Source organism: Periplaneta americana, chromosome 3 (assembly GCF_040183065.1).
Source record: "Periplaneta americana isolate PAMFEO1 chromosome 3, P.americana_PAMFEO1_priV1, whole genome shotgun sequence".
Classification (NCBI taxonomy): domain Eukaryota; kingdom Metazoa; phylum Arthropoda; class Insecta; order Blattodea; family Blattidae; genus Periplaneta; species Periplaneta americana.
This window is the reverse complement of record NC_091119.1, coordinates 73,156,375-73,179,220: the sequence shown is the minus strand read 5'-3', so window position 1 is coordinate 73,179,220 and position 22,846 is coordinate 73,156,375. Positions and strand designations below refer to the sequence as shown.

Genomic DNA, 22,846 nt, shown 5'->3' with positions numbered 1-22,846 from the left:
TACAGTTTTAAAAAGTGAGCACCACTCCCTTCAGCTCCTCCAGAAATTAAACCCTGGATAGAGGGCATATTGCCCATGAATTCCTAAATCAGGAAGCAGAAGTAGGTTATATTGTAGTTTTTGGCGAAAAGTGCTGACGCAAGTTGTCTGTACACCACACATTTTGTTGCGGAATATGGGTTAGAATTTGGAGGTCAGTGAATTAGGTGGATCATCATCATCAGAAGTTGAATCAACCATAACAGAGTAACTTTAGACTTATTTATTCTCGTACTACGAAATGCTCATATTTGTATACTTGTACGACCGATAATAATAATAATAATAATAATAATAATAATAATAATAATAATCTGTGGTGCCACAGCCCTTGAAGGGCCCAGGCCGATACGAAGTGAAAATTTATTTTATCTAATTTCACATGACATTTACAAATTAATTACGGTAGGTGTAAATCTAACTTCCTACGATATTATTTACATTGATGAGTTGACTCTAGTACTGCAATTCGCTGTTGTGTGATACAACTGTCGAGATGACATAGTATATATTTGTATATTATATGGAAGAACATTTTCTGATGTACTGAATAGGTTTTCCAAACTCACATGTGCAGTGGTTATTCTGGAGTGTTTTAATACATGGCGAGAAAAAGAGAGAGAGAAGGGAAAAGTAGAGACAGGGAGAGAGAAAGAGAGAGACAGAGAATATGAGTAAGAATGTGTGTATATGAATATATTTGTAGGTAGGTATATTCCATTTCTTCTGCTGAATTGTGAATTACCTAGAAGTAGGGATCAAGTACTGTATCTTTTGAATGTTGTTTTAGTTTTGGAGAAATATGTAGCCACAATGTGATTCATTTGAAGTCAAGAAACAAAATATTGAGGCAATTCATACTTTTTATATTCATCAGTCACGCAATACAAAAGATTTTTCATGTAACAAAAGTATAATTACACAACAATAACTTACAAAAATATATTACACAGTATTATACAGCAAAACAAAATGTAGAAATAAACTGAAGGAAATAAGAGACAGATTTGTACAATCATTTACAAAATAGACACAGCAAATCAACATCGTCCACTACAAATATAAAATCAAAATGTCACCACTTTCATTATTGATCTCCTTCACCCTGTATTAGGCCTGATACATGTCTCCATTCAGTCAGACATTTGAGCAAAGCACGCTTCAAGCACCAGGTGTAACAGTCAACCGAATAAAACTATTGCTTTAACATATAAGAGATGTAAGATTGGGAATCAGTCTGTTGTATGATGATAGGCTAACAAACCATTTCAAGACTGATTTGTTGGTTTATTAAATATAACGTAATATGATCATTTATCGCTTTATCACAAATATATCCATGTCCATACAAGACAGTTAAACCAGAGACTGCATTCACAAGGACAGCACCGACATCCAAAGTCTCATTAAAAATAATGATAAAAGGAAAACGGACACTACACAAACATACAACCAGTGACAACTAGTTTGGTGAACGACAATGCTACTAAACCTAGCCAGCAAGGTAAAAAATATGGACAATCATTGACATCTTCGAGCCCTGGTTAAAAATTATCCTAGTGTAATCCTGTACACACTGAAGAATGGACGAGAGTTGTGATTCCCTCTCTCTGCTTGATATGCTCCAGTGCTCACATGAAGCCTCTATACACGCACACACATATGTAACACATATGGCACATTGACATGCAGGACTCTATGCAACGAAACAATATAAATACATTATAAAAATCAAAACAAATATAAAAATAAAGATCATCGTTAAAACAAATGATTAGGCCTAAGTGATCAACTACTAACATTTTACACAAAGTGTTCGTTGCAGAAATATCAAACATAACAAAATTTCCAGAGGACGGTTTCTGCTCTGGTGGGGAGAGGGGGGGGGAGGGGAAAGCTACTGCAACTCACTATCGTTAAAAATAAAACCATCCCCATATCAAAATACTTCACGTTAAGAGTATTTTCTGGTCCAATGTTACAGGGATGGACAGATTCTTGGCACAGTGCAGCCCATTTGTGCACCTCACAAACGAAGCTGTCCATCCCTGAAGTTCAGTTGTCTTCAGGCTTGTGGCTTCTTTCCACCTCTTGGCTTGATCGACTCTGATATCTGCCACATGGCCTCCTCACACAGGAACTCATCGAAGTTGCTGAAGAAGGCAATAATGCGTTCATGTTTCTTGAATGAGTATGTCCTGTAATCACGAAACAGATCTGTTCTTTACATCGTGTTAAAACACAAACTATTCGCATATCCCTGCCACGTACATTATCTCACTGTGCTAATTTCAGATCACTATCACTGGTCACCCCACCAAGTACAGTAGAACCCCGATTATCCGACACCCTATTAACCGATTGACGGATTATCCGACTGTCTTTCGCTCACTCTTTTTTTTTTGCTACAAAAACTTATGAAGTAGGCTACTGTATTATTATATTAGTACGTTTTTTTTTTTTCTAGAGAGTGTTATTACAAGCCTTTACACTTCCAGTATAGTATACTCTTCGAGTTGCCGTACTGTACTACTCCTATATAAAATGTATTCCATGAGTGTTAAAAGAAAACTTTTGTAATAAGTACCGAAAAATGCATATAATTGAGCGATTTGGAGAAAGAGAAACTGTGGCTCAACTTGCATCAGAATACGAGACTGATGTTACAACTATGTGTGATTTAATAAAAATTAAGAATAAAGTGTATAGCTAGAGTATGTAAATATACAAAATGAGACCTCTACTATTCCTATCTTTCCACTTACAGCCATTTTCCTTGCCCCTTAAAAACACGTCCTTGACAACCGAACTTAAATTAGTGAACTTCTGATCCACTACCTAGCATGTTAAACACAAGACTACGGAGGAAATTACGAAACTTCCGAGTATTATTCACTTCATTTATGATAATATTTTATGGTACGGATTATCCGAATTTTTCGGTTAATCGTTCAGTCCACCCCCTTCATTACCACGGATAATAAAGGTTCTACTGTATAGGGGAGCCTCCTGAAGTGTAGCCAGTCACATATCCAAGATCCTGCTAAACGTGAATTTCATTCTGTGCTTCGTTTTTCAAATATAATAACTGTACACTCATTACAAATACATTGGAAAATAGTTTGTATTGTATTGTATTGTATTGTATTTATTAACATTCATGATATTCATACATTGCTTCACTGCTAGAATATGGAACAAGTCAAAAAACTTAATACTATTATAAAGTCTTAATTTATAGTCACAGTCTAGATGAAATATATACAGACGAGGTTTACAATATAATCTAATAGTACAACACAAAGTTTTAGTATCAATTTCATTAAGAGTTATTGAATGTCATGAATTCACCTACAGAATAGAAGGCGTGAGAAATTAGGACTTCTTTAATTTGGCCCTAAATAATCTTATGTTTTGAGTTTCATTTTTGATATCGAAGTTGGAAGTAAATAAAGATATGAATGAATCAAACACGAGAAAACAGTACTGATGTAAATGAAGGTCACATAAATGTGTGCACTGAAGAACAGAGACCACTTATCTCTAGTGTGAATTGAGATAGAGACGAGAATGAATGTAGCAGCTAGGGGGAACTGATTGGAGCTCAGTGACACTTTCCTTTCGCATTGAGAGCTCTCATTCACAAAACTGTGACAAAACATCTTCATAAAAAAAAACATATGAACTCATTTTGGCGTGGTTTCTGCCATCGTCAGCAGTCTATTCTATCAGTCATTGGATTTATTTCTTGTTCTGTTGTTCCTTGTCTTCTATGGGTGGGGAATATTTGGATGATGGCGAGAATTACTTTGTATTACATAATGCGATGTTAAATAATGTATGGTGTTAAATTGTCATTAAATATTGGGTATGTGCTGTGGATATTGTATTGTGTGTTTACATATTTTGTATGGTTCTAATATGTTCAATTGTTGACTTTTCGGTGCGAAATCATAAGGCATGACATATTAAGAGCAAATAAAATAAATAAACCTGTACACGATAAACATTAAATAAAAATAATAAAGGTATTAAGAGAAAAACAAGAACATAATTTAATTATGTAAAAGCAGATGAAGGAAACTGCACTGTAATAATGAATGCACAAGACATGCAAAACAGAATGAACACATTTTTTAATGGCAGTAATACAGTAGAACCTCTATTATTCATGGCAATAAAGGTGGTGGACTGAACAGTTAATCGAAAAAATCGGATAATCCGTTTCACAAAATATTTTCATAATATAAGTGCGTAACACATACAGTTTCGTAACTTCCTCCATGGTGTTGTGTTTAACATGCTAGATAGAGGATCAGAAGTTCATTAATTTAAGTCTGATTGTAAACGCTGGATTTTTAAGGGCCAAGGAAATTATTTGTGATTGCTCTCTGCGGAAAAATCGGAATAGTACAGGTCTCGTGTTATGGATTTACATAATTTATACATTTCGTCTTTTTTATGAAATCGCGCACAGTTCTAACGCCAGTTTCTTATTGTGATAGTTATTGGTCCCTTTTCCCAAACCGCTCAATTATTTGCCCTTTTTTATACTTATCAAACACGTTTTCTTCTGATACTCGTGGAAGACATTTTGCATAGAAGTTACACAGAACGGCCAGTGGAACATTAGGACTAGGACTGAACTGTGCACAGGTTTGCTATAAATCGTGAAGTTCTTGGAGTAATTTCTTTGAAAGCAGGTAGTGACTATTTTACAAGTTGAAAAAACAACACTCACAAGTAGCTATTCCTATTGGCAGCAGCGGCAGCAATGCTCTGTAAGTGTAAAGTCTTGTAATAACACACTAGAAAAATACGTACTTACATAAGGTACTGTACAGAACTAGTTGTTTTTTCTATAGCAAAAAGAAAAAGAGCAAAAGAAAGATGGTCGGATAATCCGCCGATCGGTTAATAGGGTTACGAATAATCAGAGCTCTACTGTATCAAGATATTAAAAACAGATCCAACAACAAGAAACCAAACCACAATAAAAAAATGCAATAGACTAATATATAAAGCTCTCCACATAATAACAAATAACAAAAGGCAGCAACTAAAGCAAATTAAATCTGAAGCACCAAAGTGAAATGCATTAACAAATACACATAATCAAAACAACATTATAAGAAACAATATAAAATTTGAGAACCAAACCACAGTAATTACCAGCAGAGACTTAATCAATAAAATAAAACACAAACACAATCCACACAACACAACATAACACTAGCATCACTTGCTATCGCAAATGTATACACAAATACACCAAACACTAAAAATACTCGAACCAGTGCTGAATTCTGACCTCTACACTATACCAGGGGGAAATGAAACTGACAGCAAAAGAAACAATAAATTCAGATCTTAAGTAACAACACTACAGACAGTCTATGTAAAAGTCAACACAGAAAAATAGGGTCAATTAAAGATATAAAGTTTTCATTAGTTTATATTTGTTTTAAATACTGCTAATGTTAAAATAAGCATTGACTTAAAAATGTTGACATTGTTATGTAAGACTAGCAAAGGAAGCTGCTCAGATGAAGACACTGAAACAGCCTATGAAAAAGCACCAAAAATTTCTACATCCAAGAGCAAAGAAATAAAGCAATTGACAGATGACAAATGGAATGAAGCAACACTACAAAAACAGCAATGTGCAAAGCATTCTTCCCATCTGTAAAGTAGCGATTGAAACTTAAATTTCCGGGTATTCCAGAGTTTACAGCACCGATGTTAGGCCATGGGAAAACCAAGTCATACCTACACAGATTCAGAATAATAGACAATCAACTTGTGTTTGTAACCAGGGAGCTCAAACTACAGACCACTTAATTTACGAGTGCAAAATGCTTGAAAAGATAAGGGACATTATGCGTAATAACATTACTGTCAGAGGAGGAACGTGGCCTCCAACCAAAGATGAACTAACAAACAAGCAGGGGCGATTTCTCCGGGCATGCTATGCTTGCTACGCAAGCCCAATATTTTCGTAGAATGTATAGTTCTCAAAATGGCGTTATGTATATTAAAATTTATTTTGATTTTTGGAATACTGTATAGGTGTAATACCATCCGCAGGTTGCACATCGCAAGTATCGCAACGCTTGCTCGTTTCTCGGAGCTACAGGAAGGACGTAGAAATAGCGAGAATATGATGTGCGCGCAAGTGCCTTCCTCTTTAGTCCGTCCTAGGCGCACATGCTTCTGTTATGTGTTGTTTGAAGCTCTGGTCCGAGAGCTACACCAACGACTATTTAACGTTACACAGATCAGTATTGACAGCGGGAATGTGCTGTGATTTGCGAGTGCAATGTAATTGTATGAGTGGAATGCATATGTTAGCTGCTGCATGTATTATTAATTCTTAAACATTAATTTGAAGTATTGGAATGAGTTCGGAATTGTGTGTTACTGAAACCTTATTATTAAATCCATTTTCCAGAAGGACTATTTAAGAGAAGACAGACATTATAGAGAATATGTTCTCAATACAACAATATGCATTGGTTGGCAGGGTCGAAAAAACTAAATAAACTGTTTTGTTGGCCATGTTTGTTATATTATATCGAACTTCTACATCTGATAAGCGAATATGATCCATGACTCATAATGATTTCATAATTATAAAATAAATTATTTATGTGGGTCTGATTATTTTTATTAATTAAGAATTATTATATCCTCTCATCTTCCCCTGTGAATAAAAGAGCAAGCCTAACTTTCGTGACTAGCATTCGCCCCTGCAAACAAATATTTGAAACTGTTCACAAGATTTATAACAGCCATAAACTTTGACAAACTATAGTTTAAAACACAACACAATATCCTGTACAAATGTTACTAACTTACACTTACGTAAATTAATTCTAATGTGATTTAAATGCATATTCCAAGCATGTAGTATTACTGCAAGGTAATGGAGTATGCTGCTAATAAAAAATTGTTATGTAAGACATGGTGAATATGGACTATCCATGTAAAATTGTCCCATAAAGCTGGTATTAAGTATCCTTTTTTACATAAACCACCTAAATTCATTAAGGAACAGACAGTTAGTAAAAGCAACAGGGAGGACAGAGCTTTGGAGCCCATAGGCACGGGTTACCCTAGATATCTATACTATCCATGAAGGAATTTACATTCATTAATTTATTTTTAGTAACAGAATTCCATGTTTGAGCATGTCTATGTATGTAGAAAATATACTAGACAAATTTCGATTCATCAAAAAAAAAAACAGCAATATGGTTTTCATGATCGAGCAAAAAATATATTATGCATGGAAAAAAAAAAGTAATAATGACCACACAGACTTTAACATCGCACATGTGCACACATGCAAAGTGTGATCAATTTTCGTGGTAACAATAATAGTTACTTACCCCTTCTTGAATCTCTTCATGTTCTCAACTATATTAAACTGCTGCCAGCGTTTTGAAAAGTTTATGGAACCATCATGTAGCAAGTCATTGTTTCCAATGTGTACAAACGTAAGGTCCTGCAGCACAAGCCCTCTGAAAAAGAAGCATTAATTTATTTTTAACTTATTATGCAAAAAAGGTATACTGTTATTTATTAATCCTGTTGTTTTCTTGTTTATTTTTACTTAATTACTTTTTATTAATAATTTAACAATCCTTAAGCAACTGCGCTGTTGTCTAACATCAGTGAAATTGATGATAATGTGATTGTATTTCACTTTTCAGTTGGGGATACTTCTGAAAAACCAAACCAAGTAATCCATTCAAGAAAAATTCGAACCCATGCTCGAATATGAGTCCAACTTACTAACCCCTAGACCATGCCACTGGTATAAGTAAACTTGAAGTTAACTATGTTTTACTTTAAACTTTACTTATTTTAAACGCAACAAGTAAACAAAATTTGGACATCAATAAAGAAGTCGACATGCTGTGTTAATACAGATTGGTGACGAAAAATGAAGCATATTCATACATGCCTTATAACCTATAAGGTTTTATCAAATCTCCATTTTCGTTGCAGGCTTGCAATGAACAACAGTGAACATACTGATGTTTGCAAAAGTGAACCACAAGTGGTTATTACTGAAACTTTTTGTATTGTGAGAAAGGTCTTTCAGCATCACAGGATGTTAGTGGAGCATACGAATAATGAAAGTCATTGTTTGCTTATTTGTTTTATCATATCATATCGTTTGCCACACATCACCAGGGACTGAATTTTAATGAAATGCATACTCGTATTTCTTTGATGTGGTGAAAGAGTATGCTCACTTAGACATGTGTGAATTCTTACATTTGTTACATGTTAAGCAAGATTTTACAGGGTACATAAATGCATATTTGTCTGTTTTTATGAATTAAGGTAGTATAATATTTTCGAAGTTTGCTACTTATCCTGCACATTTTCGTGAAATGCAAGAACAATCTAACATGTACAGACAAGAACCCGTAAAATATTCTGTTTCATCATAGGGAAAAGCAAACATAACGAGAGACATGCATTGCTTATATTTCTTAGAACAACGAGGATACACAAAGTCAAATATTAAATCTGCTTTCTAATTTGAGCTCTGTAGCATAGTACAGATCAAGCTGTGTAGACCGATTCCCTTTTGCAGAACAAAGGAGATCAGAGTTTAAGTTATAAGAAAGACATATCCTAGGAAACAATGTTGCCTGCATACATTCAATAAATACTGGATAACATTACAGTACACTTTGCATAGAGATATGGGTAACCCTAGACAGCAAGATGTGTGTGTGTGCATGCGCGCATGCATACCATCATTTCACTCAATTTTCACTTAGTTATTCATTGAAGTTTACTGTTTTCACTTACATGTATGGTATGCAAGGAGGCTGTGTCTCTGCTAGGGCCTGTCTATAAGCTCGGAAACTGGATGAACTATCAATGAGTGCACAGTATTCCTTCAATCCCTCTGTAATCTGCTTCTGCCACTCTAATCTCCGGATAGGGGCAGAGTCAAGTGCAGACAGCAGTGCTAAATATGAGTTGAAGTTATTGATCTTGCGCAGATGTTTCATTATTTTTATGAACTTCACCACATACCGCTCACGATCCTTAGCTTCATTCTGTTCCAAAATTCTTGATCTGGCCCTGTTAATAAGAAGTAATATTATGGACCAAAATAACACAATGAAATCTTAAATGTTGGAACTTAGGCAGACTACGAAAAGTCGAAATATTAATGCCAAAAACAAACATTTTGGAATTTCTTGATCATTCAAAAGCCAAAGTCACACTTTAAATTTAAACAACTTGTATATAAAAAAAAATGGGGGGAGAGAAAATTAAATTTGTACATTTCTTAGGACTTAATCTTTAAGATTACATTTCAGTCGCACTCAAGTCATTGTGTAATTATAATACTTATGTCTAGGTCTGGTGTTACAGAGCACATATAAAATCCTAAGCATGGTTTCTCTGAAAGAAATGTAAAGTGAGAAATCCAATATCATGAATTACAAAATAACGAGAAAACTTTATTACTTCTCATCCATATAATTATGCTTCCATCTCATGATTGGCATTCACAATATCAGACTAAGCGCTATATTAATGATCAAAAAATTAACAATTCTAATCTAACTTGCAGGCTGTGACTTTTATTAAGAAACTGATAATAAAAATAATAATGAAATATTAGTAAACACATTTTTTTTTTACTAAATTTCGTAAAACGTATTATTTGTCTTTTTTGTGTTAAATTTTATATTACCCTGTTAACATGTTTCAGCCTGCTATTGGCCATCATCATGTTTTGTTTCCTGTGGGGGTGTGTTTGTGTAGTGTATTGTGGAGTCAAAGAGTGTGTGTGTTCTGAAATTGAGTTGTGTGTGTTTTTGTGTGTCTGTATATTTCGTATTGTTCTAGTGTGTTTAGTTTCTGGCTTTTCGGTTGGATTTATAGTATTTCCATGTCTGTGTTGATGTCTCTGTAGGTGTGATTAGCATTTGTGATGTGTTCTGCATATGTGGAAGTGTTTTGTAATTTTGTTATGGCTGTGATGTGTTCTTTGTAACGTGTTTGAAATGGTCTGTCTGTCCTATGTAGAAGTTGTTGCAGGTGTTGTTTGTGTGTTGAGATGTTTTTGTAGAATATTATTTGTTCTGTATGCGATATTATAATTTAATTTCTTGAATGAGGTTGCAATCTTGTGTGTGTTTTTGTTTTCATATGTTAGTGTGATGTATTTTTTGTGTACTTGTGTTTGTGTTGAATTCTTATGTTTTTTGTGATTATGTTTTGTCTTTCTTATTATGCTGGGGTTGTATCCATTTTCTTGTGCTCTGTATTTGATTGTGTTTAGCTCTTCTTTGTAGTCTTGTTGGTTCATTGGTATGTTGAGTAGTCTGTTTACCATTGTTCGGAATGCAGCTTATTTGTGTTGTGTTGGGTGATTGGATGTATTGTGTATGTGTGTTGTTGTTGTTGTTGTGGGTTTTCTGTAGACTTTGAATGTATGTTTGTTGTCGACTTTTGTTATTGTGATGTCTAGAAAATTTATGGATTTGTTGTTTTCAATGTCTAATGTGTAGTGTAGCTTTGGGTGTATTTTGTTTATGTTTTAATGCAGATTTTGTATCTGTCTTTTGTTTCCTTTGCGTAGTATTAGTATGTCATCTATGTATCTGTGCCAATATATGATGTTGTCTGCGTGTTTGTTGTCTTTGTTTAGTTTTGTTTTACTAAAACTTACAGGAGCTAGGAATTATTTTTTGTCAATTATTTTATAGTTATGATACATGGAAAGTAAATGCAGAAAAATCTATAACTAAATGAAATCAAACTGGAGCATATACTCCAGATATGTTCGGTGATACTGTTAATTACTGATGCATGCATATTTCAGGAAGCACAGAAAGAAGTACTTATCGACATAAAGTAATTTTTTTTTTTTTCTAAAAGTGTTTGGTTCACAATATACATCGAAGTTGAAAGAAGAACACAGTCTTACCAGTACGACATTTTATTAAAGTGTTCAGTGAAGCGAGTAAGATTTGGGCTTCGCTCTTCATTCTGTTCCTGAGCCCAGATAAGAACTTCGGGAATCTCGATCTTCATGAACAGTTCAGCATCCAACAATGTCATTTGCTCTGCTATCTGCTCGGACTTGAAGTCCAGTAGTGATGCTTGTCTAAATAATCACAAGCGGAAAACAGTTTGTCACTGACAATAAGATACCCACAAACGGTATACAAGTAACTGAATCAAAATTACACATTTTATTCCTTTAAATAAATTTATTTTCTTCTAAATCACACCAATAGGGATTATTTTATACATTCCCTAATATAATGTAGTAATATCAATTTAGTACCTATCATTTATCGAAAGTGGTGTTTTTAATACCAATTTCTTATACATCTTGATTACACAACTTTTAACACTATATCACTTCGGAAAACGTTTTCCGAACCAATTTCTTGTAGTAAACATGAGACATTATATGCTCGTGTCCTCCGATTAAACACATTGAATGAATCAACAGCAATTATTGTTGATAGAATCAATCAGTCATATTTAAACTTTGTCTGCATATAAAAATAGCAACATAAAAAGTGTCTTGCAATAAAAATAAGTGATTCCAAAACAATATTTTAAACAATGCCATAGCAATAACCTCATTTATGAGAATTTTGTAGTGTGCATATGCGTGTTTAATGTTGATTAGTATTAATATTCATAAATGTAGTTAAGCATTTTGATTACTCATATTTATTCTTTCATTCACAGTATTGATCAGAACTGTGCACTGACTCTATTGATTCAGACAATGTACCGGTTACTTTGGCTACATCAAGTTAATTGGAAGAATATACTCTGTATGTAAGAATGTATAGGCTCATTTAATAAGCTAAAAATATCAATAATATCACAGATTGCTGCATCAGTGCTAAAAATTGACTTTAAATTCTACCTGGTGTAGATGTTGAGAGAAGAAAGTAACATGCTGGATGTATTGTGGAAGTGCTTTGCATTGCATTTCTCAATGATCTTGACACGCAAAGCTTTGGCCATTGTAAGATCTCCACTACACAGAAGCTGGTAAACGAAGTCCATTAGCGTTTGTAGCAGTATATTATCCAAGTCAGACATCCTGCAGTAATAACAGTACAAATGTCAAAATTATACCTCCAGAATGCTCTGCATCAATTATCTTTCTACTGCAGATCTAGAATGCCTGTGATTCCCAATAGAAAACAATCTGTAGACTGAAAATCGATTAATGACCTTAGATACATTTATTCTTATATCACTTTAAAAAAAATCGCCCTTTAATGAATTATGTACTTCTATTTCTGGTGCGACTGTTTATTTTTAATCATAATTAATTATCAGTATTAATTTACATATGTATAGTGTATACCTTTCCCGGGAGTAAAAGGCGGTCAGAGCGTGGTGCCGACCACACCACCTCATTCTAGTGCCGAGGTCATGGAAAGCATGGGGCTCTACCTCCATGCCCCCCCAAGTGCCTTCATGGCATGTTATGGGGATACCTTTACCTTTTTTTTTTATAGTGTATACCTATGTAACGTAATGTTAAGTATGAGCTGCATAAACACTACAGTAAAGCAACAGTTCACATAAAATTAATTTTCCTCCTATCATTCCAAATAAATTAAATCACTACCGGTATGTTATTCAAAAAGATTATTTAAGCTATTTGAGTTGCTTTGACTTAAAACTAACTAAAAATGAAACAAATATGTATACAGTAGAGCATCGATTATCCAAAACAATTGGGGACAGGGGGTGTTCGGATAACTGATTTTTCGCATAACCGATCATTTACAAAAACGAATTGTGCCAGTGTCATAGGAGCAGTATGAAACAAAGAAACACTGATATTAAACACAAAACTGTACATATATATTTTGTATCACATGTCTTACAAATAAATCAGAGAACTGACTAGCCTAGTTTTATAAGTTCAAAATGGCCATTAAAGTAGGCCGACAGTTTAGGAAAAGAAGTCCAAATCTCGCAAACAGTGGTAGTGGAACTTCTACATGGCGCGCACGCAAATTTGAATTTGCCGACTGGAACGATTTCGATTAACCAATGTTTCGGTTGATCAGTATTCGGGTAATTGATGCTCTACTGTAATATGATTAAACTAATTAAACACTCAACAAGAAAATTGTTTTGAAATGTGTATCAATAATTTATGGACAGTATCACAATGAGGTACCATCTACTTCAGTGAAAGGATAGCGAAAATCAATATAAAATTACATTACTAAAGTATCTGATAGATTTAAAAGATTGAAACTGCTGAAGATGTAAGACATTTCAATGTGAAAATTCGTATATTCCAAATTTAATTCCAATTGTCCATAAAAATTCAGACTGCCTCAACTTCATTGCCTTGCAAACTGTGTTATGTAATGAACCAGAAGAAATGAATGCAAAATATATCAGCACTCGTTAAGTTTTAACAACCAACAAGGATATCGTAAACACGAACCTTTTATTTGAGGCTTGGACTGACTATCATTGTGCCAGTGTCATAGGAGCACTTAAGTTCTACTTCTCTGCCTATTCGGAAATGTTTAAACTCTGAAGCAAACTATGGTATTCACAATGGTTAACGTAGGCCTACATGTGTTCCTGCAGTGTCAAGAATTTGTTGAGTGGAATTGAAATCCCTGGTTTGAAAGCCTATACTTTAAATCAGCAATGTGGAACATGTACTCACTGAGTACCTTCCCCTCTTCTTCTCCTTCAACTCAGTCCAATGCCAGTGCTGAGCACGTGATCTTGACCCCCTCTGCTGTGATCACTGGCATTGACCCATTACTCTCTATGAACCTTGTGTTTACTTATGGAGTCAATAAAGATGACTTCAAAACGAAGGTTTAATTTCTACGATAAATGAGAAGGAAAGTATATTTTCTCCCTTCAAGATGGAAAACTGAAATGTTTAATCTGTTCATTTAAAATGTGTTCTATATGCCATTTTAACATAAGGTAGGGTGACCAGACATCCCATTTTTAATGGCATTGTCACTTTTTTTAGTCTCTTGTCCCCTGTCCCGAGAAAAGTATGCTTGGGACGCCAAATGTCCCGGTTTTTAAAAATGGCATCCCGTTTCCCTAAATTATTGTTTATATATTTCTTTTTCTTTTATTTTATTTCATAATCACGTAAAACACTGATTAATTCTATATTGTTTCCATCAAATGTCACCGTAATGAATTCAATAAAGGCCATGTTAATCACTAAATGTTATTTCAAAAATGTGTCTTACATGGACTTCTATAGTTTCCTGAAGGAAAGGCCAACACTGCTAGCGAAAATTCACTCATAAAGAAATATGATGCTGATTGTACAGTTCATCTTCATGGAGAATGTTAAAATAGTTAAAAGGTAATATGAGACAAAACATTTTATGAAAGAATTTCAGAATACAGTGACGTGGATATAATGTAGGTCCAACTAACCTGAAGTATTTTTAAACACATAAGTTAACCCAGTAGTTCCCAACCGATGTGTTGTGACACACTGGTGTGTCACGCAGCCCCATGGAGTGTGTCGCAAAATTTTGGAAATGAAAAATACATTTTATGCCATCCAGAAAGTCTCTTTACAATGCATTTTTTTATTTACAACGAAGTCTTTGATATGATAATTTTATTTTGAGACAGACTTTACCAATGAAACAATGCTCAGTTAAATTTTTTCTGCCTGGCGATAATTCGAATGAAAGTGAACACCTGAAACAATGCTTAGTAATTCGTTTACTCTTCCCACTTAGTAATAAACAGAGTTTAGAATCATCAGAACATATTGGTCAGTTTCAATATATACGTGTGAGCGCAACTAGGCTATTTTATCAAAAGTACTTTATTTAGATTTTATCATGGACATATTTTTAATTCGAAAAAGACAATCTAAATCAAGTTCTGGGTTAGATGACAGCAGTTCTAATTCAAATGATGTGAGCGAAAATTCCCTTCAGGGTTCACAAAAACGCACCACGTGTCATATATATAGTGATGAATACTTGCAATATGGTTTTATGTGGCGTGGAGATGAACATAAACAAAATCCCGAGAGTCTTATATGCAGAAATGTTTAGTCAAATCAGTCGATGGTGCCAAATAAACTAAAAAGACATTTAGAACTACTGTTTTCATGTGTGACTCAGCATTTTCTGCCATAAAAAATAGTGAAATCTAAACAAAGGAACAGACTGCTGCATCTTGAAAATTACTTATGTGTTGGCCTGTTAATCATAAGGCCACATATAGATAAACTCTGTGCAATCTACAAAGTGCAGACTTCACATTATTTCAAATAGGTGAATTTTAAAAAATGATAATAAAAATCTTTTATCGGATATCCAGCATAGTTAGGTTGGGATTTTTGATACATACATTTGTTTTTTTCTAATGCCACTCAAGTTGCTGCTTGCCTTTTTAGAATTTTTGATTGCGTATTGACATCGACCTATCTACAACACTGGATGTCCGACACTACATAGAAGTTATCAGTGCTTTTTTTTTCTGGCAGAATGCGCTGGAACTGCGTTCTGGCACCTTTTTGTTGCATTTTTCATCATGGAACCGAAATATGTGTGAATAACTGTGCTTTTAATACAATTTTTCTTTGAATTCCACTTAGACCTTGAAAGTCTTAGTTGGACTAAAAGGAGGTTAAAAACAACAAAATTCCAGTGCAGTGAACAGTAATCATCTTCCCATCCACTATAAAATACTCTACACAGAGTTCTACAATCTTTTTCTACAGAAGATAAGCACCATTTTTATTATTAATAAAAACAAATAAGTGTGTCGCAATATCGACGGCGTTCAGTAAAGTGTATCATCATTCAAAAAAGGTTGGGAACCACTGAGTTAACATAATTAATCCAGACTAGCTGCAATATAAAAAAATGGTTAACAATGACTTAAGCCAAGTATCCATTCTACTCTATTATGTATAATTATTAAACCTATAGCTTAGTTATTGTAAACAGAGTAGTACTTATTACTTTAAAATAAGTAAAACTGTACCTTACTGCTCACTGATATTATATAAACACTAGTAATAAGGAATGTTTAGATAAAATGCTGATTCATGTCAACTTTAATAAGTGTCCCGTTTTTTTATTTTGGGAATTTGGTCACCCTAACATAAGGAGACATTTAAATTTATTTCATTTGGAGGAGTAAAAAAAAAAGTATGGTTTATTTAACGATGCTCGCAACTGCAGAGGTTATATCAGCATCGCCAGTGTGCCGGAATCTTGTCCCACAGGAGTTTTTTTACATGGCAGTATATCTACTGACATGAGCCTGTCGCATTTAAACACACTTAGATGCCATTGACCTCGGCCGAGATCGAACCTGCAACCTCAAGCATAGAAGGCCATGCTATACCAACTGTGCTGCCATGGGGGACTTACAGGAGTATGGAGAACAGATACTTTCAGGTACATATTGGACAGTAGCGTGTATTCCATAGAAGCAAGGTAAGCAGTGCATACCCTGAATTTATGAGAAAGAAAATGATGAGATGAATATATTATTTTGTACAGGATATCCAATGAATTGATATACAGGGTGATTCACGAGGAAAGGTAAAAAATTTAAGATGTGAATTCTGAAGTCATTCTGTGTCAAAAAGTTCATATGAATATGAGTCCGTTTTCGAACGGTTACGGAGATATGGCTCTTCGATTTCACAAAAACTCCTGAGATTCCATTGTACTAATTCGCATTTAGAGACAGATAATGGACAAATTTAAAGTTTATATTCACGTATGCATACATACCTAATATTCTAGACGTCGGGGTCGATGTTTTCGCACATTTTCAAAGGTACCTCTTTCTGCTTCAATGCACTATTGCGCTTGGGCGTGAATCGTGCTTGTCGCTCGGAAGAGTTGCTCGTGGCTGTTCTTTATGCCGCATCCAAAATACGTTCGATTAGCGCGCTCTCTCATTTCCCCCTTCCTTTGCTATACCAAGTCTTTCATCCAATCCCATAGACAGTAAGTACTCTTTGATAGGGTACCCTTCTGTTCGGAAAACATCATTCATATTCAGCAATGGCACGCAAGGAACTTCCATCGCACAAACCATAAACATACACAAAATCGGCGTATACTGTAGTCGAAAATTTATAAGGCATCTTGAAAAACACAACTTAACACTTCCGACAACTGTACCTGTATAACTACTGTAATGCAGGTAGCTGACTCAACTGCTGTGAACTGATAAGTGATAGTGTATTTGTGTTATGTGCTGGTTCTGTGTCATTACATCAGACAAGGGCAGGCTATTGGACATTTGTAATGCCCCACCACCCGGTTTGTTTCTCTTATCTACATCACTCACAATGCAGATTCCTATATTACGTCATTCATTGCGATTGGTGACCTTGTCTCACGTTCTCGCGTCAGCAGCATATGGTAACGTCTGATTCACGTTGGGCCGAGACATTTTACCAAAAAAAAAAAAAAAATGCATCTACCTCCACCATCGTTCGAAAACGGACTTTTTTACTTAAAATGCCCTAAGATATCGTATCCTAAATTTTTTACCTGTCCTCGTGAATCACCCTGTATAATATGAAAGAAGTAATTTTTGCTATCCAGTTTGCAGCGAGTGTCCTCCATTGGTCCAATGTCCATGCCATATGTTTGTACCTACGGTATTCCTTAGTATTATCAGTATTATGACCATCATCCATCGCTGCGCGTCTCGCCGAAAAATTCCTACCGCAACTGAGTCTCATTCACCTCGCTCTCCCCTTCCATGCTGTTTCGTGGGTTGGGAGCAGGAAGCAATGCTTTGAACTGCTTTCTTTCGCGCGCAAAGAAGACCTTGTTCGGTTCAGTGAGTTTGAATCTACGCTCTATCCGAAATGAAGAATGTTTTCTTTTACAAAAATATTTATGGTTAATATCATATGCCGTGTTTCGTGTTTGTAACAGTTTTTTTTTTTCTTATTTAGTGATAAACTGAACTAGTGTTCAGTAGCAGCTCGCCGTCAAGAAAATATGTGAAGTGCTGTTCACATACATAAATGCATGAACAGTTTTACCAATATAATGAGTAGGCCTACTATTCGTAAACTAAGTACAGTTTTAATAGTTCTAGAACACATGCAAACAGGAAAACTAATTTATTTCAGGACTCACTCAATTTCTTGTATATCAAGTCAATCCTCCTGTCTTTTAAAGCAGCAAACCTGTCGATGATGTCTTCATAAAATGTCTGAATTTAACTGAGGGTGGACAGTATATCTCTATGCAAAGCTGTGGGGCTAATGATGAAAGTCCCTCCTGTGATGTAGCATTCCGAGTGAAATTTTCAATATTTTCAAACAGAAAAGCTTCTTTCATCAGAAGAATTTTTAAAGTTATTTTATACAACTTCTCTATTGTCTTAGCACTTTTTAAAACAAAGAACAAATGGAACTGTAGATCGTCAAGAGTTTAAAACATCTTTTTATCCTCATATTTAAGTCTACAAAACGACATTTCTAATAAATTACAAACTGTGTCATTTTCGGGATAAATATTTCGCACTCATTTATCAACATTTTCTATGTACTGGTACCTAAGTACTCGTATTTGTATAATAGCTATAGTCATTAAACATATAATATATACTTAGATGTAGGATTAATACATAATATACAGCTATCACTAATATACTCTAAATACATTAAATAAGTTAATATATACGTACACAATATTAAACTACATGTGTACATTTACGCGCACGTTAAACTTTAAGGGCTGTATTCATAGACATTTTTAGCGTGAGCTTTCGGTGGATTATCAGCGTTTTTCGTATTCATAAACCAGTGTTAGCAATAAGATATGATTTGAATTCTGTACTAGTAACCAGTGGATAGCCGGGGTTAGCTTAGTACGCTCGTAGTGCATGCTGCGAAATGTCTATGAATAGCACCCTAAAATACAAGAGCTTGAACAAAACTGGCGAGCTCATGAGAAGAAATCATACACGCCGCGGAAAACAACTTTTAAACTTTGCTCTAATGTATGTGTGGTGTATTCCTGATAAAATAACATAAAGTCAGCTAAGTTACCATTGCAGGGGTGGCTGCTAAGACACAGAGAATGAGAATACTATTCTCGAGTCAGGTAGTACATACTGTAAAATTTCACAGCCCTTGAACAATAGCCCCCGGCCTTGGAGATCATCTTCAACCCTTCTCTAATATTAGTACCGTTAGATCTGCAAATTGGTTACTCCACCTACAAGTCTGACAGTTCTCCGTAACTGAAAGACTCAGAAACGCACTTCACTCATACAATCTTTCTTTAGTGCATGACGTCACGTTACCATGGAAACCAAGTGCTGTATGAGAATGGGAGCCCAAATAATTTCACCTCTACAGTATTGTAAGTTCTAATAGACACTGCCTGGCACTTGTAACAGTTGGCATTATTCTATTCAGTGGACAGTTACAGGTACTATTTATACAACTAAACACTGTTCAGAACGACTGAAAAAACTTCTTTTATTATAGAAATACGGTACCAGTAATAACTAGAATTAATTATTAATAGGAGATAAAATTGCGTTTTAGTGTTTTACACATAAATAGGTGAAGTAGTACTTCACCTGAATAACCGCCCCTGCTAGCGTTACAGTGAACTACGATGCTGTAGTAGGGGGCTGAGATAGGCAATTGCATGAACTGATTATTGTAGTGGCAATGTTGATTGTTCGAAATGGGGACAGATATAGGATCTCCAGCTAAATGTCACTGTGTAATATGTGATCTTCCTTGATGCAATTTTTCTTCTCGGTTGTTTGATAACAAACAATTAATTTTGCAGAAAGATTGTCCAACTCCTCAATTAAATATTTGCAACAAAGTTAAAACTTGCTTAAGACATTTTAATTCTAATTTATATGACAAAAATGACTGGTTCTTCAGTTCAAAAATTATACTGCTGGCCCTGCCTTCTTTTTTCAAAGGATATAATATTAACAATGTGCGCAAGGCTATAAAAAGCACAGTCTTCTTCAAAATCACCTGCATGCAATAATATTGGGGGGGGGGGGGGGGGAAATCCGCGAGCATAATGTGAACTATCGCGAAGACGCTATACGAACGCAGGAGCAGTACAAGTGGTGCTCCGGGCTGCAAGACTCCATTGGCCTCGTTCGAGTAATTTATCTAGGATAGATCACATGACTGATAACTAAAAACAAGTGAGTGACCAAAAGCATAATGAACTTGTTAGCGGAAACAGAGACATTATAAAACGTTTTATCGATTTGTTTGTTTTTGGGAAACAAGAATAAGTTTTCAGAGGTCACAACAAAGGCAGATATTCTTCAAATAAGGGAAACTATATTGAATACCATACTATATAACGTCTTTGAACTGAACTTAGTACCGGTATTGTCACAGTTGACTTCTAATATCAAAGACTGCAGAACATTCTTCTTAACTTTAAATGGATTAGCAACTGTTTTTTTTTTTTTATGATTAGTAGGAAGAATTTCGGAATATCGCGACCAGCTAATCTCATTATTTGAGAAAATGATCGCGATGAAAACTGGTATCACGAGGCGTTGATTTTTGCCCGTGAGTTTTTAGTTTAATTGCAGGACGTTAACTTACATTTTATGTTGGCATTATTTTGGAAGTATTTTCCCTCTTATTGACGTTTTGTTCTCTATATTACAAAGTCTCGTCATATTGGTTATTTATAAATAAAGTCAAAGAATTTAAAATAGAACTTTAAACAAGACATGAGATTGATGAATGATGTGATGATATTCTCTCAACGCGTAGTAATCTCGTTGCACATACAGTAATTTCTATTTATTACGTGCTTCACTTGTGTTAGTCGCATGCACAATCTCTTCTGCTCCCGATTACAAAACTAGCGCTGGTGTTTAAGTATAAATATAGCAATAGTAGTCAATGGCGTAATTCTTGACAACAGTTAAATGTATTACATTCTGTTGCTTAGCAACATAATGTGATCTTGACTGTCTTTTCTATATTATAGCCATTAAAATATCTATGAAATGCCTTTGCAAAATAAAGTGTATACAACACAGGAATGGTCAGCCAAGAAATTGTTGTATAGTTACAATAAAGCAATAAAGAATCGTAGTGTGGTCATAGTGTCATTGCGGAAAGGGGAAATTTATTTTGTGTCATATTAAATACTAAAATTCTATTTGATGTTGTTTCTTCCAGATATTTTAAATTACGGTACATTAGTATACACAACTGATGTTGAATATCTTAGCTGATGATGATCGAGGGTTGTAATTTAGAAAAAAGATTCCATGAAATCAAGAAATGAAGCAGAAGAAGACGAAGGCCTAGGAGGAGGAGTAACAAGTCTTGTCTTCTTGGCCTCGTGCTTTACGGAAACTTTGTATTTCATCATCGTCATTATAAAAGTAAGATTATTATACATCTGTCACGTTTCAATTTACGACTTAATTGTTATAAAAATTTAACTAATCGTTTATTGTCTTCAGTAATTAGTAATCATTTCAGGATTATTTGCTGATAAAATAATATTCTACTACAATTTAACCAATGCCTGCCACAATATTAATTGTAAACGGCTGTATTCCAGTACATTGCCATTGTACAATCTGCTTTCCAAATTAAATAATGTTAAACAGAGTGAAAAAAGAAACAATATTGAAATTTGCTGTAGACTAATATCTACAGTAGATTTCCAATAAATGTTTAACGACGAATAATTTAACATTTTCATGAAATAAAAGTTAAAATGTGGCAAAGATGTGCTGGAATGCAGGTTCTTTCGAAATCTTTCAGATGGAGGCGAAATATTTAGATGCTGGCACTCGAGAATAATTTAGGATGTTTCATTGGTGGTATAACACAGTTGTATGGTAAAAATATATGACTGGAATTCAGACAGAACCAACTGACATCATGAAGTAACGTTGTGTAAATAGGCCTACTGATTTAATTACGTTTCGAGAAGTGACAAATTGAATAACTCAACGTTCATAATAGATAAATATAAATACTTCAGTAATTCTCAACAATGTTTTGAATATTAACGGAAGAGGAGGACACATCACGGAAGAGAGCTCATCATGGAAGACGACGACTCATCATGGAAGAGATGGGCTCATCACGGAAGACGACACTTTTCACTAACAGCAAGAACTTTTACGGGACAGCAAGACACTTTATGGGACACCAGCATTCATCATAAAGCAAGAGGTTTGATCATGGAACAGGAAAAATCATCACGGAAGAAAGATGAGGCCTCTTCACAGGGCAAAAGGATTCAATTGGAAACAGAAAGGCGAGACGAGGGCCCTACGCGCGACACTGGGGCTCTTCGCGCGAGACGGAGTCCTACGCGCTAGAGGGGGCCCTACGCACTAGACGTGGGCCCTAAGCGCAAGACGGAGACCTTACGCGCTAGACGGGGATCCTACGCTCGAGAACGGTTGCCCTACGCGCGAGACTGTGGCTCTTCGCGCGATACGGTAGCCATTATACACACATACACGCCACATGACACGCACCAGAAGGGAGCCGTGCGTACGAGAGGGGGGGCCCTAGTCTTAGGGTCCTACGCGCGATACGGTAGCCCTTATACACATATACACATACACACACGCTACACGTCGTAGTACGTACGATAGGGGGGGGGGCACGCGCTAGACGGGGGTACCAGCGCAAGACTAGGGCTCCAAGCGCTACACGGGGGCCCTATCCTCGAGCTGGTTTCCTACACGCAAGAGGAGGACTCCACACGCAAGAGGAGGACTCCACACG

The 22,846-nt window shown here is 35.3% G+C and overlaps 1 protein-coding gene across 5 annotated transcripts in view; it reads right to left on the bottom strand.

The window, feature by feature from the left end:
* Window positions 1–884: 884 nt before the first annotated feature.
* The window catches only part of C3G (C3G guanyl-nucleotide exchange factor), a 403,493-nt gene continuing 381,531 nt past the window's right edge, over window positions 885–22,846 (bottom strand). For all 5 annotated transcript variants that reach the window (XM_069820753.1, XM_069820750.1, XM_069820751.1 and 2 more), the window contains 5 exons: window positions 11,975–12,154; window positions 11,012–11,191; window positions 8,872–9,150; window positions 7,431–7,562; window positions 885–2,237 (listed from right to left, as the gene is read on the bottom strand). In XM_069820753.1, coding sequence (XP_069676854.1) covers window positions 2,105–2,237; window positions 7,431–7,562; window positions 8,872–9,150; window positions 11,012–11,191; window positions 11,975–12,154 — 904 coding nt within the window. In that variant the 3' untranslated portion in view covers window positions 885–2,104. The remainder of the gene's footprint in view (window positions 2,238–7,430; window positions 7,563–8,871; window positions 9,151–11,011; window positions 11,192–11,974; window positions 12,155–22,846) is intronic.